General features: G+C 45.1%; 5 protein-coding genes across 5 annotated transcripts; 4 read left to right on the forward strand and 1 right to left on the reverse strand.

Moving 5' to 3' along the window:
- Window positions 1-1,875: 1,875 nt before the first annotated feature.
- V865_002709 (uncharacterized protein) lies at window positions 1,876-4,062 on the forward strand (the record flags this gene model as incomplete). Its single annotated transcript, XM_066226508.1, has 10 exons — window positions 1,876-1,947; window positions 2,066-2,200; window positions 2,317-2,453; window positions 2,520-2,581; window positions 2,643-2,746; window positions 2,832-2,921; window positions 2,987-3,203; window positions 3,306-3,424; window positions 3,536-3,758; window positions 3,866-4,062. 10 exons carry the CDS (start codon window positions 1,876-1,878, stop codon window positions 4,060-4,062), a joined length of 1,356 nt encoding a protein of 451 aa, XP_066082605.1.
- Window positions 4,063-4,545: 483 nt separating this feature from the next.
- On the forward strand, window positions 4,546-5,436 carry V865_002710 (uncharacterized protein; the record flags this gene model as incomplete). The annotated part of the gene is made up of 3 exons (XM_066226509.1): window positions 4,546-4,906; window positions 4,964-5,124; window positions 5,242-5,436. The coding sequence occupies 3 exons, from the start codon at window positions 4,546-4,548 to the stop codon at window positions 5,434-5,436; spliced, it is 717 nt and encodes a 238-aa protein (XP_066082606.1).
- A 781-nt stretch (window positions 5,437-6,217) lies between these two features.
- V865_002711 (uncharacterized protein) lies at window positions 6,218-6,929 on the forward strand (the record flags this gene model as incomplete). Its single annotated transcript, XM_066226510.1, has 4 exons — window positions 6,218-6,244; window positions 6,327-6,516; window positions 6,657-6,759; window positions 6,851-6,929. The coding sequence occupies 4 exons, from the start codon at window positions 6,218-6,220 to the stop codon at window positions 6,927-6,929; spliced, it is 399 nt and encodes a 132-aa protein (XP_066082607.1).
- A 779-nt stretch (window positions 6,930-7,708) lies between these two features.
- V865_002712 (uncharacterized protein) lies at window positions 7,709-11,506 on the forward strand (the record flags this gene model as incomplete). The annotated part of the gene is made up of 12 exons (XM_066226511.1): window positions 7,709-8,010; window positions 8,156-8,308; window positions 8,426-9,036; window positions 9,126-9,221; window positions 9,306-9,549; window positions 9,629-9,818; window positions 9,895-9,964; window positions 10,046-10,203; window positions 10,273-10,420; window positions 10,484-10,805; window positions 10,909-11,020; window positions 11,090-11,506. 12 exons carry the CDS (start codon window positions 7,709-7,711, stop codon window positions 11,504-11,506), a joined length of 2,823 nt encoding a protein of 940 aa, XP_066082608.1.
- A 357-nt stretch (window positions 11,507-11,863) lies between these two features.
- V865_002713 (uncharacterized protein) lies at window positions 11,864-13,099 on the reverse strand (the record flags this gene model as incomplete). The annotated part of the gene is made up of 1 exon (XM_066226512.1): window positions 11,864-13,099. The coding sequence occupies one exon, from the start codon at window positions 13,097-13,099 to the stop codon at window positions 11,864-11,866; it is 1,236 nt and encodes a 411-aa protein (XP_066082609.1).
- Window positions 13,100-13,804: the final 705 nt, after the last annotated feature.

Genomic DNA, 13,804 nt, shown 5'->3' on the forward strand with positions numbered 1-13,804 from the left:
TTTCTATTCCTGTTATAGACTTCCTATTTATGATTCGAAATGAAAAAAGCGATGCAGTGGCAAAGTGACAATTATTTGTGTGTTAGAGCAAATCAAAGATGAGAGGACAGATTAAACGAGATGAGGAATATCGTTATATCATATGGAGAGGTGGGATCTGATGGAATTGAGAAAGGAAAGATGGTCTTGATGATCAAATGCGATACCGAAACAGGAAAGGCCAAGAGAGAGGAAGGAAGGAAGATGGTAGATGAGATATCCAACCCAAAGCAGAAAGCAGAAAGTAGAAGAAAGGAAGGAAGGTGTGTGCATTGCATGTCGAGGTTGTTTGTATCATTGAAAAACAAACGGACATCTTTCAACGCAAAACACAGAATCAACATCGCACAGACCACCTTACCACTTGAGTGTTTAGTACAAGGAGGTCAAAGCGTCATAGACGTTACGTCCGGATAGCTACCCCGCATTCCCCTGACATTTGTTATCAGGGTGAAACGAAGATCCAACACTCAAAAACCGAATTTGGATAGCATAGCCAAGCGAAGTGGAAGTCCGACGAGACTCACATTGTTAACATTCCCTGTATGATTATACGATTCTCCATTTCTTGATTTATTTGTACGTGATCTTGAGGCAGACCCATCAGTTGTAGATGGCATAACCAGCTTTCGACGTTGATCTTGTCTTTACTTGGCGGGTAACGTAGTTTGCCTTGACTGCGTTGACTGTGTGAACAGCTTGATGCTTGATAATTCGCAGAGTAGCTCTAAGACTCGCAAGTTTAATCGAGAAAGTCAAGTTGGTTGATAGAAACGTAACTTCATCTGACATCCACTATCTATAGTTCCAATCATCCATCATGAATATTTGCCTAAACTCGAAGTCGATCCACATCTCCCTGCTTCAGCGGTGTAAAGGAGCGGATCAGTCTTCTTGTAGTCTACACAAAGGACATGCATGACGTGAAAGGTGTGTTTTTGATTTCTCCTGAACCTTTGATCATATTGATTATATACCCAAGTGGATTTTCATGGCGATGTCTCGTTTGTAACTTTTAGCCGAGGTCGCAAAATGTACAGCAGAGGATTGAAGATGTGGTATCTTCGAGTATTGTACACAGCTTGCCATATTGATTGAAGGTGTGCGTTTATGTATCGTACCGGCTTCTGAGTACAGTTGAAATATATTAACGGTAAGAATTCCCTACAGAACACCGCTTCAAAACGTAAGTACACAACGCGAAATTGAACTTGGACTATGAGGCACGGCATCTTGGATTAAGCATAAAATCGTTGATTCTGCCTGATTTCACCACAGAGCTGTGTGAGATAAGAACGACCTTTGAACATGCAATTCTTCTTTCAGGTGTAGGTTAAACGATGATGGAGGCGAAGTGGGCGAAGAAGCTATTTGCTGTGTAATCTCGTCCACAAGATTCCAAGGGTAGGAAGTACGGCAGAGCGGTATGAGGAGACCCAACTTTCCCCCCCTCATGGCATTCAAGAATGTTGTGCTGCACTGTAGGTCGTCATCGTCCGTAGTCTTTTCAGATCTAGTAAGTTCGGGGTGAACAATAGCAAAAGCACAGACAAAACATCCACACATGTCCTCCACTTCAGTATACATACCACAGGATGTTCATACCTCCAAACATCTCCAGTATCTGTGATTTCGAGCCCCAATTCACCTCCACATCTCGGTGGATCCGGTCACCGTGCCTTTCTTCCCGGGCCGTCAATCGGATCATCATCTCACCGTGCATCAGCTGTCAATACATCACAGGTCAATACATATATATCCATGTCCACCTGAAGCTATCGTAGAATTGAGAATGTTACCTTGGACAAGGGACAAGTCAAGATACGTCTGAACATCATGTCATCTAAACCTCAATCAAAGTTATTAGCTGGGAGAGCAGCTATCGTAGGAACGGGTCATAGAGCTAGGGTGAGTGATAGAACTCGCATTGATCAGACATATCGGTCCGTAGACTGGTCTGCACATCTCAAGAGTGTTGCGATGACGACTAGATACATGATGACTGACTTGTTGTGATATACCACAGCTCTACACCCACTCCATCGCTGCTCGACCTCAACTTGAACTGGTCGCATTATGCGATACCAACTCGGATCGAATGGACCATCATAATGGCCTATTGAAGGAACATGGTAGACCGGAAGCAAAGAAGTATCCAGCTGTAAGTGAACTATGTCAACACCGATTCATACTATCCTTTAGCTTCCATTGGAATATCAGCACAGGAATGTGAGGAACATAGCTGATGTATACATCCCTTTCTTATGTGATCAACAGGAGGACTTCAACAAGATGCTCGAGAATGAAAACCTCGATATACTAGTAGTCACCACGATAGATTTCACCCATGATCTATATATAGTACCGGCTGTTAAGAAGGGTATCAAAGTATTGACTGAGAAACCTATGACTACGTGAGTGTAGCTCATTATTCTTTCGCCCTGCTGGATGTGCTGATCGATGAATATCTGGGTTCGTAGCGATGTTGAAAAATGTAAGAAGATCTTGTCGGCTGTAGAGGAGAATAACGGATCTGTACAAGGTGGGTTCGATACCAGTAATTTGAAGTTATGGCCGCTAACGATCCCCCTTCAACAATCTAGTTCTCTTCAACTACCGATATAACCCTGTTCATTGGAAAGTCGCCGAAGTGATCGCAGAGGGTAAGATTGGAAATGTCAAATCTGTGCATTTCGAGTGGTTACTCGTGAGTTTACAGCTTTGCTGAATAGGACTAGTACTTGTGGTAAGGAAGGGTATATGCTGACCGACATGTTGAAATGAATGTATAGGATACCGTACATGGTGCAGACTACTTTAGAAGATGGCACAGATACAAGGACAAATCCGGTGGATTGATGGTCCACAAATCATCTCATCATGTATGTACCATACCTCCTCCTCTGCTCACCCTGTGAGTGTTTTGCTGACCTGTCATATTGTATAGTTCGACTTGGTCAACTTCTGGATCAATTCCAAACCTTCTTCCGTATTCGGTATGGGCGCCTTATCGTTCTACGGTACAGAGCAAGGCAAGAAATCCGGTTGGGCAAGGAACTACGATCGAGCGAGAGGGTCAAAGGAAGCTGAAGATGATCCATTCGCGATTCATTTGGAGGATGATAAAGGGTTGAAGGCTTTGTACCACGATGCTGAGCATGTCGGTGAGTGCAATGCGATTATCACGTGCTTCCGATAGTTCACTGAGCTATAGCTCGGTATTGCCATGAAGTTGTTGGCTAACTTGACGGGTGATGTTTGATCAGACAACTACCACCGAGATATGAATGTCTTTGCAGACGATATCACCATCGAAGATGATATGTCTGTGTTGGTGCATTACGAGAATGGTGTGAATATGACATACCACTTGACTGCTTACAGTGTGAATGTCTTTTCTCTCTCCCTTTCCCACCGGGTATATCATCCATATACCTTCATGTATCGGCTTTAAGGAGTATTATAAGCAATACTGATGTCTGGAATACACTTATAGCCTTGGGAAGGATACAGAGTCATGTTCAACGGTGATCAGGGACGACTTGAACTTGAATGTGTAGAATCCACCCACCGAACAGCCGGTAAGAAAGGTGGTGGTGCCGAAGGTGTTGTACACGGCGAAAAGGCATTGAAGAATGAGGGTCATAACAAGATTACCTTACAGAGGTTGTGGGGTGAGAAGGAGGATGTACCCTACGTTTGGGCTACAGGCGGTCATGGTAAGTTATACATTGACCTCTTCACATCCCAATGATATATCATTTAGACCATCCCTGATATCCAAACTATCGTCGAGACTTAGGCTGATTGATGTGATTGTTCATAGGTGGTGGTGACGAAGCGATGCTCGACCAGATCTTCGGACCCATCCCAGGCCAAGAAGAACATAAATCTCCTATCAACCGATTATCCGCTGATCAGAATGACGGTGCGTTAGCCATGGCTGTCGGATTGGCCGCAAACGAAAGTTTCAAGAGTGGGAAGTTGGTGCAGATCAAAGAGTTGTTGGGTAGACAGTTGTAAATTTCTTGGTGTAACTATCTTGCTTTGTGTAGGAGTGCATGAGAAGTATGCATATTGGTGTTGTCGTGCTGGGTCCATAAATGGAAGGAGGATACACCCTGAATGTTTGACTGTTGTCATAACGCCATAAGCGGAGCTCAGAACACATGGATCGAATGGAAGGGATGAGAGACTTGACTTGTTATTGAAACGATAAAGTTACGAGCTGGACTTCAAATGCAGCAGGAACCTACGACCCACACCCATAAATGTTCGGAGGTAGAATCGTTATTGCAGCAGGCTCGCTAGGTCTTGAAAGGAAGCGACCATATACGTTCCAGTCAGCTTGTACAGCGAAAGTAAATCAATCTCAGATCCTATGCATTTACACTGAATTCTTCGTCGATAAGAACGAACGAGAAGATCTTTGATCGTGCTGGATCCAATTGGCTTGAAATCATTCCTCATCAAATAGGTTCTTGGCTTTTGTTACCATTAGTTACCATGTCGGACCACTCGGACCAAGAAGAATATGATCCGTCAAGAGACAGTCAGTTCTTCGACTGGGAGGCAGCTACTTACACCATCAGCCCCGAAGCTTGTGCCACCAACAACTCAACCAATCCTGATGAGGTAGATAGTACTTACCATGTAGACCATCAAAGTACAAGTGGTTCTCCTGCAAGTCATACACAACACAGAAAACATAATAAAAGGCCTGACCGACTCACGAGGATACACCGAACGACGGACCGAACGATAGTTCCCTCATTTGAGAATTGGTCTTCGCAGACACCCTATCGTGAACCAGGATGGAAGATGGATACGTATCCTAAGTTGTCCGACGAGGAGAAACGCATATTAGGTGAGTATTACCCAAGCCGCAAGGTGGGAGTTGAAGTAGATACCTGTGAATATGTAGGTTCACGTATTCTCGTTCCGAAAAAGGACGGAACGTTCTATGAACATTATAATCTTTGTACCGGACCGAGTCATGATCCGATGTACCCAAAGGGTACAACCAGATCGCACCAGGGGGTGATTTCGAGGGAAACTGGTATTGATTGGTTAACCCAAACTTGTGTGAGTAATAATCTCCCAATCTCCCATTCAACCCTCGAAAGACCTCGAGTAGAAAAGAAATCATTATCATCAGTTGCTATTGGAGTTGACGATGGGTTCCCATAAATGCGATGATAGACATCCCGAGCAGATTGTATGGAATCGCTCAGAGGACTTCTGACCGCCGACGACATCGATAAAATTAGGAAAATAAGAACGGAGAAGAATATGGGTGACACAGATAAGAAGAATAGCGGGACCAAGAGAAAAAAGAGAATGACTGAAGAAGAAGAATATCAAGAGGCTGTAGCTAAGATCCACAGAGATCATTAAGCAGCCTTCTTTCTTTCTTTCTTTCCTTCTTGGTGGTATTCCGTCCTATGCATCCCTCGACGCGCGAAGAGATAAATATTCGAGACATGTCTAGGAATAGGATCCAATTCATTAGAAGAGAACACCATAGGTTTGAGAATCCGTTCTATACCCATTGTTTCCCTGGACCTCTATGCTGTTCTCTTAGATATGGGTACTGTTCTCTTGATGGTCTTGATTATGGGTTCCTTCGAGGTTTAGTATGAGAATCTGGTTTAGCTGTTGAATTGCCATTATGTTCGTACGATGGCAGCGATGGATGATTTTGCAAAGTCGAGATCAAGGGACACTGTGGGTATACGTCCAAGAAGTACTTTTCATCGACTCTATGCAGTTCCTCGACACAGTGATCACCTACCTACGCATACTTGAGAACAGCAATGTAGGTCGCTCATTCTGGGTACGAATGCTACATTCGACCAGTCTGTCTATGCTGTTGTTCTCTGTTCTCTCTCCTTTACTCCCGCCCAACCATAGAAATGCCACACTCATCGGGAATTCCGGAATTTTATTGGCACGTTGAAAGAAATTTCTCTGCACGTGGTTCATCCCATTGACACTTTCGTTTTCGTCACCGTTGTACATACAAATTTCAATATTTGATCTTTTTATCTTCTTTTCTCTCTTTTCTATCCCAAAACTACTTCACATACCAAAAACAAGCACCGTTTTGCTGAAATCAGTAGACACAATGGTGCGTTGCCTCCCATCCCCTTTTCCCACATCCCTGTTGTTGTTGTCTATGCACATCGTACGATGGCGATTCCACGTTGGCAGCATCGCAACATCCTACTAACTCACCTAAGGTGTTGTATCACGCAATGCTAATCTCGTGACACATTGATATACAGCCTAAAGCTCCTGCCGCCTCCAAAACCGCTGCCGCTGGCAAGCCCCTCCACAAATTCTACGTTGACGCTTCCGTCCCTGTTAACGACAACGTCTTCGACCTCGCTGCTTTCGAGAAGTTCCTCCATGACAGAATCAAGGTTGAGGGTAAAGCTGGTCAATTAGGTGACAAGATCCAAATTGCCAAGGAAGGTGAGTTGGAGTTGGACCGTATCATCCCACCCACCATTTGCTGGTCTGAGGTACAGATCAAATACCCCCAGTCGTTTTTCGTATCGCCTCTTGTATTGCATGTAGTATAAAATCTAACTGAACGTCTCTCCTGCAACTAGGTAACAAGCTCGTCCTCACCTCTTCTATCCCCTTCTCCAAGAGATACCTCAAGTACCTCACCAAGAAGCACCTTAAGAAGAACTCCTTCGAGAACTTCCTCCGGTAAGTTGACTGGTCCTTTCTCATAAACATTTTGTATTCTTTCATGAAGTACTCAATCTGTATTTTAGCTGACAGCGTGCCATTCTCACAGAGTCGTTGCCACCTCCAAGGACACCTACTCTCTCAGATACTTCAAGGTCGACCAAGACGAAGTTGAGGATGAAGAGTAAACGTAGTCAGCGTAGACATTTGTGTTAGAGCGAGGATGACGGAGCATGCATTTTAATGGTGCTTATATGTGATGATCGTTACAACGAACTAACTGATAGCAGGCTCACTACTGATGACTATACGACTATACGAAAGATGCTCGCACCGCGGATATCTCCAGTCCCTGCCAGGACAGTAACAAAGGACACATGCGACAGAGAGCATACTGTTGCAAGAAAATCACGTACATTGCTGCGCTGATTCTCAAAAGGAGCGCAGAGCGTAATCTTACAGGACCGTTGCTGGTCCTCGTGTCGAATGATATCCTTCCATGCTTGTTGAAGATCACCAAAGCCCAGACGATGCAAAACTGTATCTGGTTCATGCTCCGAATAGTCACGTGATACAAGGAGGTGAACCGCAGTGACGCGCAGATGGATTGAAATCAATCATCAACCAAAGTCGTATAAATCCTTTGGCAAAAGGTAATTTATATTGCATGCCATACTCCTTTCTTTTCACCTTGCTTGCTGAGAGAAGACGAACAGGGAGTCACTCAGAGCCTATCTTAACAGAGAGCTCGTTGTAGGAAGGAAAATAAGAGATAAAGAAGGATCTCCAAAATCATCATCATTCCATCTCCAATCAACGACGTGGAGGTTATTGGGAATTGATCACTCGCTCTTATATCGACTCATACCTCGACAACACAACGTACACCATCGTGTCCAGCCATTGAAATCGCTCTCAGGCGACTGCGCTCCTCTTCATCTCTTAACCCCCGAGGTCTTCGCTCAACATGTCCCAATCCAATCCTTTAACCCGTCGTAACCCCCTCTCAGCGCCTGTATCAGTCCCAACCACTCACCCAGTGCACGCTCAAGGCAAGCCATTTGTAGAATCGGATGCAGATACGAAACTTCGAAGTCATCTCGAAGGACCTACTGGCCCACCTTCGAACACCAATACTGCTTTTGGCGGGAAGAGAAGGGGCGGATCAGCTGGGAAGTTGGGTAAGAGAGAGTATGCGATTTTGGGAGCTATCACTTTGGTGGGGTGGTGGACTAGGATGTATAGGCTAGGCAGACCTGATAGTGTAGTGTGAGTCGGATCTCCTGCCCTCAATGAATTGTATCCTATCCACCATATCCGCTCGAAGATGACTGCTTTCGTCCCGTCAAACATGTTGATGATGATGATGATTATCTTGGTAACCGAAATACTGATCTCGCTTTTCATGCTGCAGCTTCGACGAAGTTCATTTCGGTGGTTTCGCAACGAAATACTTGAAAAGACGGTTCTTTATGGATGTTCATCCGCCTCTGGCTAAGCTGCTCATTACACTAAGTGCTTGGATAGGTGGATTTGATGGGAATTTCGATTTCAAGGATATCGGAAAGTGAGTGACGATCCTGTTTCCAGTACTCGCCGAAGTGCTTCTATACTTGGGACACTATCTATCGAGCTGCTCCCCAAGATATATGTTGCTGATCTGACTTTCTTTTGACTCGTTCAGAGACTACATCGAACCTGGCGTTCCATACATAACCATGCGATTCTTCCCCGCCTTACTCGGTCTCGCTCTTATCCCGCTTACATTCCTCACCATCATCTCCCTTCGTCTATCACTCGCCACAGCAATTCTCGGATCACTTCTTATCGCGTTTGAGAATGCCTTAATCACTCAATCCCGATTAATCCTCTTAGACTCCTTCTTAGTATTCTTCACAGGGTTGACTACTTTGTTCTGGGTCAGATTCAGTAATCATGATTCCGAAGGACGAGCATTCACTCGTCCGTGGTGGTTCAATCTCACTCTTACCGGTCTCTCCCTGGGAGCAGTAGTATCTTGTAAATGGGTTGGACTATTCACTATCGCAATGGTAGGATTTGGAACACTTAGACAATTATGGTTATTACTTGGGAACCTCAAAGTAACCCCAAGACAATGGATTAGACATTTTGCAGCTAGAGGATTATGTTTGATTGTGGTTCCGTTAACATTCTATATGTTGATGTTCAGAATACATTTTTGGATCTTGAATGAATCTGGTGATGGGGATGGGTTCATGAGCTCAGAGTTCCAACACACCCTTCAAGGACATGGGATGGAAGATACTTTTGCTGGTGAGTCAAGTCTCAGGTGACGGTCTTTGCCATGTATACCTAGCAATGAGCGGGGAAGCTAATCATAGTGGTGGCGCCTCACTCTTTAGATGTATCACTTGGATCGAAAGTCTCTATCAGACATGTCAACACCCAAGGAGGATACTTGCATTCTCACAACCATGCTTACCCAGGTGGATCTAAACGTGAGTGAAATGGTACCGCCTCAATACCTCTGATTTGGCGGAATCCCTTCAATCCGGAGCTGATGGTGTAATTTATCCATATAGAACAACAAATCACTCTCTACCCACATCGAGATGATAACAACGTCTGGCGAATCGTCAATGCTTCCGCACCCGACGGTCCAGCTTCGTACCCTTGGGATGACCTCCCTACTGAATGGGTTCTGACTGGTACCAAGATCCGATTGGAACATCTGATCACCGAGAAGAGATTACACTCTCACGATGTTAGACCGCCAGTCAGTGAAGTGGATTTCCAAAATGAAGTTTCAGGTTATGGATTCCCTGGGTAAGTATCACATATCTAAATCAGCATAACAATCCTTTTTGATGATGGAAGTGAGTCGAGCTGATATGATTGTATGTAGTTTCGCTGGAGACGCCAATGACGATTTCGTAGTTGAGATAGCTCATCGAACGAGAGGCAGAAGAGATCGAACTGCCCGACACCGATTGAAAGCTCTCAGAAGTCAATTTAGATTGAGACATGCTTTGACTGGTTGTTATCTGTTCTCTCATAAAGTGAAATTACCTGATTGGGGATTCGAACAACAAGAGGTCAGTTGACTTGAACACCTCTATAGTCTGTATGTGCGATGGTAGACAAACTGACTGTATTGGTGATTGTGACCAGGTGACATGCAATAAGAATCCAACATGGGAGAACTCCTTGTGGTACATCGAAACCAACGAACATACTCAACGTGGGTCTTACGTTTGTCCTTCACCTGAACAATAGTCGGGTTTTAGAGAATGCAACAGCTGATAACGGTTTTCATGCTCAGTACCCTTCGATGCTGAAAAGGTGAACTACGAAAAACCATCATTCTTCGATAAATTCTCGGAACTCAACGCTGTGATGTGGAGGACCAATGCAGGTCTCACCGAGAGACACGCTTATGACTCTAGACCTCAATCTTGGCCTGTGCTCAGGAGAGGTATCGTGAGTGCATTCAGCTATCTGGATCGTTTGGAGTCTAAGGTCGCTCAGCTGATCGTATGTATGATGCAGAACTTCTGGGTGCAGAATCACCGACAAGTCTACTTGCTTGGTAACCCCATGATCTGGTGGTCTAGCACTCTAGCTATCGTTGCTTATCTGGGTATCAGAGGATTGATGGTTCTCAGAGCTAAGAGGGGATACAGGGACTTACACCAACGTAAGCTTACTATCGTCCAATCTCAAGATGAACCATAATGCTCATATTTGCATTCGCCTGCAGCCAAGATAGCATTCTACGATGAAGTTTGCGCCTACCTCGTCATTTCCTGGGCTCTACATTACCTGCCCTTCTTCCTAATGCAAAGACAACTTTTCTTGCACCACTATCTCCCTGCACTGTATTTCGCCGTCCTCTTATTCTGTACAGTGTTCGACTATATCACTTCAACAATCCGACCACGAACGAGAATCCAAGTGGCCGCTGTCATTATGGTCTTGGCTGTTTGGTCGTGGAACCACTGGAGTCCACTTGCGTATGCTGGACCGTGGACGAAGGGGCAGTGTGAGAATGGTAAATGGTTGAAGACTTGGGATTTCAGCTGGTAAGTCATTCCTTCGCTGTATCAACCGAGAGTAAGAACCACTGGTTGTTGTATCTCGGATGATCATATGATTGATCTGACTGACCTTATACCTTCGATGTAGTAACGACTTCCACGAAGATCTCGGCATGTATAAGGCCATCCCAGCTGTTCCCAGCAGCAAGATTGGAGGTGACGTTGTGCCTGATGGGGATGCAATCACAACTACATTCGTTGTGAGCTCAGCTTTTTCCTCTTACTCCTCACGCAGAGAAATAGCTGATCTGGTCTTTATGTACATATAGGAGGAAGCACCTGAACCTATTCATAATGCCTTTGAAGCGGTTGATGTACCCGCCGAGGACAAGACTGTTGCCCCTGTCGGACCTCAAAACGAAGTCCAGATGCAAGAATCAACTATCGAGGTCCCTCTTGATGCTGAGGGTGATGTAGGTAAAGCGGAAGATACTAGAGCGCCAGTAGGGAACGATGCTGGTGCGCCTGCCGTCACGGACAAAGAGGTAGATGAAGGTGGTTGGCATGGTGGTGCGGACGAAGATATGAAACATGATCATGATGATCCCGAAGCTGTCAAAACGCAACCTGGCGATGCACCGATTGGAGTAGGAAAGGTGGAAGTACCGGAAATAAGGCTGGATGAAGAAGAGAAGGATAGACTGATAGATGACTTATTGAAACATGACGAGCAGGATAATCAATAAGATGGAGCTGCAGAATTGATATAGTGATGATGTAGTCGTCGACTAGTGTGAAGGAATGTTTATGCATATACCGTATGGACTTTTGGTGGATCACGATATGACTCGTTCTCATCTGGTCAATCTCTTTCGGCTCAGAGATGTACGTACGGATCATGAATCAAGGAACGATAATTATCCACACATTGTATATTGTATATTGGATCTTTTTTATCTAGTTTTCTGTATTTCCTGCATGCTTCATCGCTTTACCGTTGATACCATACGCTATGTAACTTCATTGGTTCGTCATCGCCTCGTCGCCTCAATTTCGCAAGTCTACAAGATCGACTTGCTATTGCAAAGTAAGTGTTCACGAGATTACCATCGACCATTGAATAAGTTGGCGATTATTGCTGGATCAGTGACATCACCATTGATTTGTCCACCCTGGCCTGAGACCTTGTTATTCCTGTAGATCGAATTGGTGTTCGATCCAGCGCTGAGATTCAATTGGAACCCTTGACCTTTCACGATAGGATTGATATGGACAGTCGAGCCAGAACCGACTGTGACAGGTTCAGGCTCGTCTCCGACTGGCTCTTCGAAGACTAATCCTTCATCATTATCGTCGTCATATTCTTCTTCTATCACTTGCTCTTCCGTATCAGATGCACATCCTCTCTCTGAATTCATAGCGGACTGGTCACGACCTTGTTGCCATGCATCGTCAAGAGGGCTGATTCGGACTCCTGTTTGTTGTTCTTCCAATCTCATTTCCGCTCTTCGACGAGCCTCAGGTGAGAGATTGAGATCATCAAGATTGTAGACTTCAGGATCATCTGGGAGTTCACCTTCATAAGTCGGCGGATTAAATTCGATCCCTTGAGTAGCGGAAGAAGGGACCCCGTCCGTACCCATCGATTGATTCCTCATAGCGTCATGAGCGCTCAACGCAGCCAAGACCAACTCTCTTTGATTTTCGTCTATCCCGCCTGCGTTGATTTGGAATCCGGATTGGTGAGCTTGGGGAGCTATGAAGATTGTGTCTCCTACAGATCTGCCCGCCGGCAAACCACTTGAGTTTACTTGAATACCGTCACCAGGATTTTGACTTAGTATGTGCTCGACTACTGGTCGTCTGTGTCTTCTAGCACCGATGTTTGAGCCATCTTCGGAACCAATTAGAGTGTATGCAGTGCTAATTCCCGTGTGTACTGAGCTGGCGTCAGTGGGTGGTATTTCAACCCAAGGTTCAGAGGAGAGAGAGAGAGGTTCATCGACGTCCACTACGTCGACGAAAGATGATGTGGTAGGTGTTGCACTACCGATTCCAGAGCTAGTGACCGTACCAGCCTCCAGAGTGGCGGTGGAGCCGGCAATTCCTCTTCTGACGAGGCCGGAAGGGATAGGGACGTGGTCGAAGACGACGTTGCCATCACCACTGTGTTGAGCCGTTGAGACTGATGGGGTACTAGCGCCTGTGGTTACGGTGTCTGCAACGGAGATGGCATCGTCCAGTTCTGGAATTAACTCAAATGAAGCTTCGCTTGAAGTTTCTTCGTGACCACTATTGGGCGCAGTCGATGCTGACGATTGATCGGTTTTCCGGACCATGATGATTTATATTACGTGTTTTCTGATAAACATGCGATGAGATTTGGAATATTGATATGTGGATAGAGGTAAATACGCTTGTGCAAATGAAGAAGAGTACAACTGATCTTTATGGGGAAAACGAAGTTTACAAATGAGACCGTGACAAGCAATATATACCCATGTTGACGATCGTTGCCACCATGGCCCAAAGATCCTTCCCATAAGAGGAACAAGGGTGTGGAGAAGCTCATTTATGTACCGTTTCATTGACTGCTCCTCGGACAAACAAAAGAATTATAACAGACCCTTCGATGTGATGCGAAAGATGTCAATGACCTCATTCCTGTGTATGGGTCTATGATTCTGCAAGATTAGTCTTTTCGTGGTCTATGAACATCGCGAGCAAGAATGGTGTGGCTTCGTTGACATACCTGGCACAGAAGCAATCTGTGAACACACACGTCTCATAATGATTCAAATCACTGGTCACATATCCATGGTTCCATGACGTCAGGTGTATTCATGTTAGAATCGAGAAGGGCAGGATGACGGTCAAAGGAGGGCAGCAGAAAGAAGGTTGACTAGTCAGTCAGGCCTCTTGCCTCGTGTAGGTGGATGTTATGTGAAATGAGCGATTTGGGTACTCCTATATGACCGGAAAAATACCCATATTCACGATGCCTGGGGGAGGAAACTTCTCGTGCGGCAATGCCGAATGTTGCA

Source organism: Kwoniella europaea, chromosome 1 (genome assembly GCF_036810445.1).
Source record: "Kwoniella europaea PYCC6329 chromosome 1, complete sequence".
NCBI classification, from domain to species: Eukaryota; Fungi; Basidiomycota; class Tremellomycetes; order Tremellales; family Cryptococcaceae; genus Kwoniella; species Kwoniella europaea.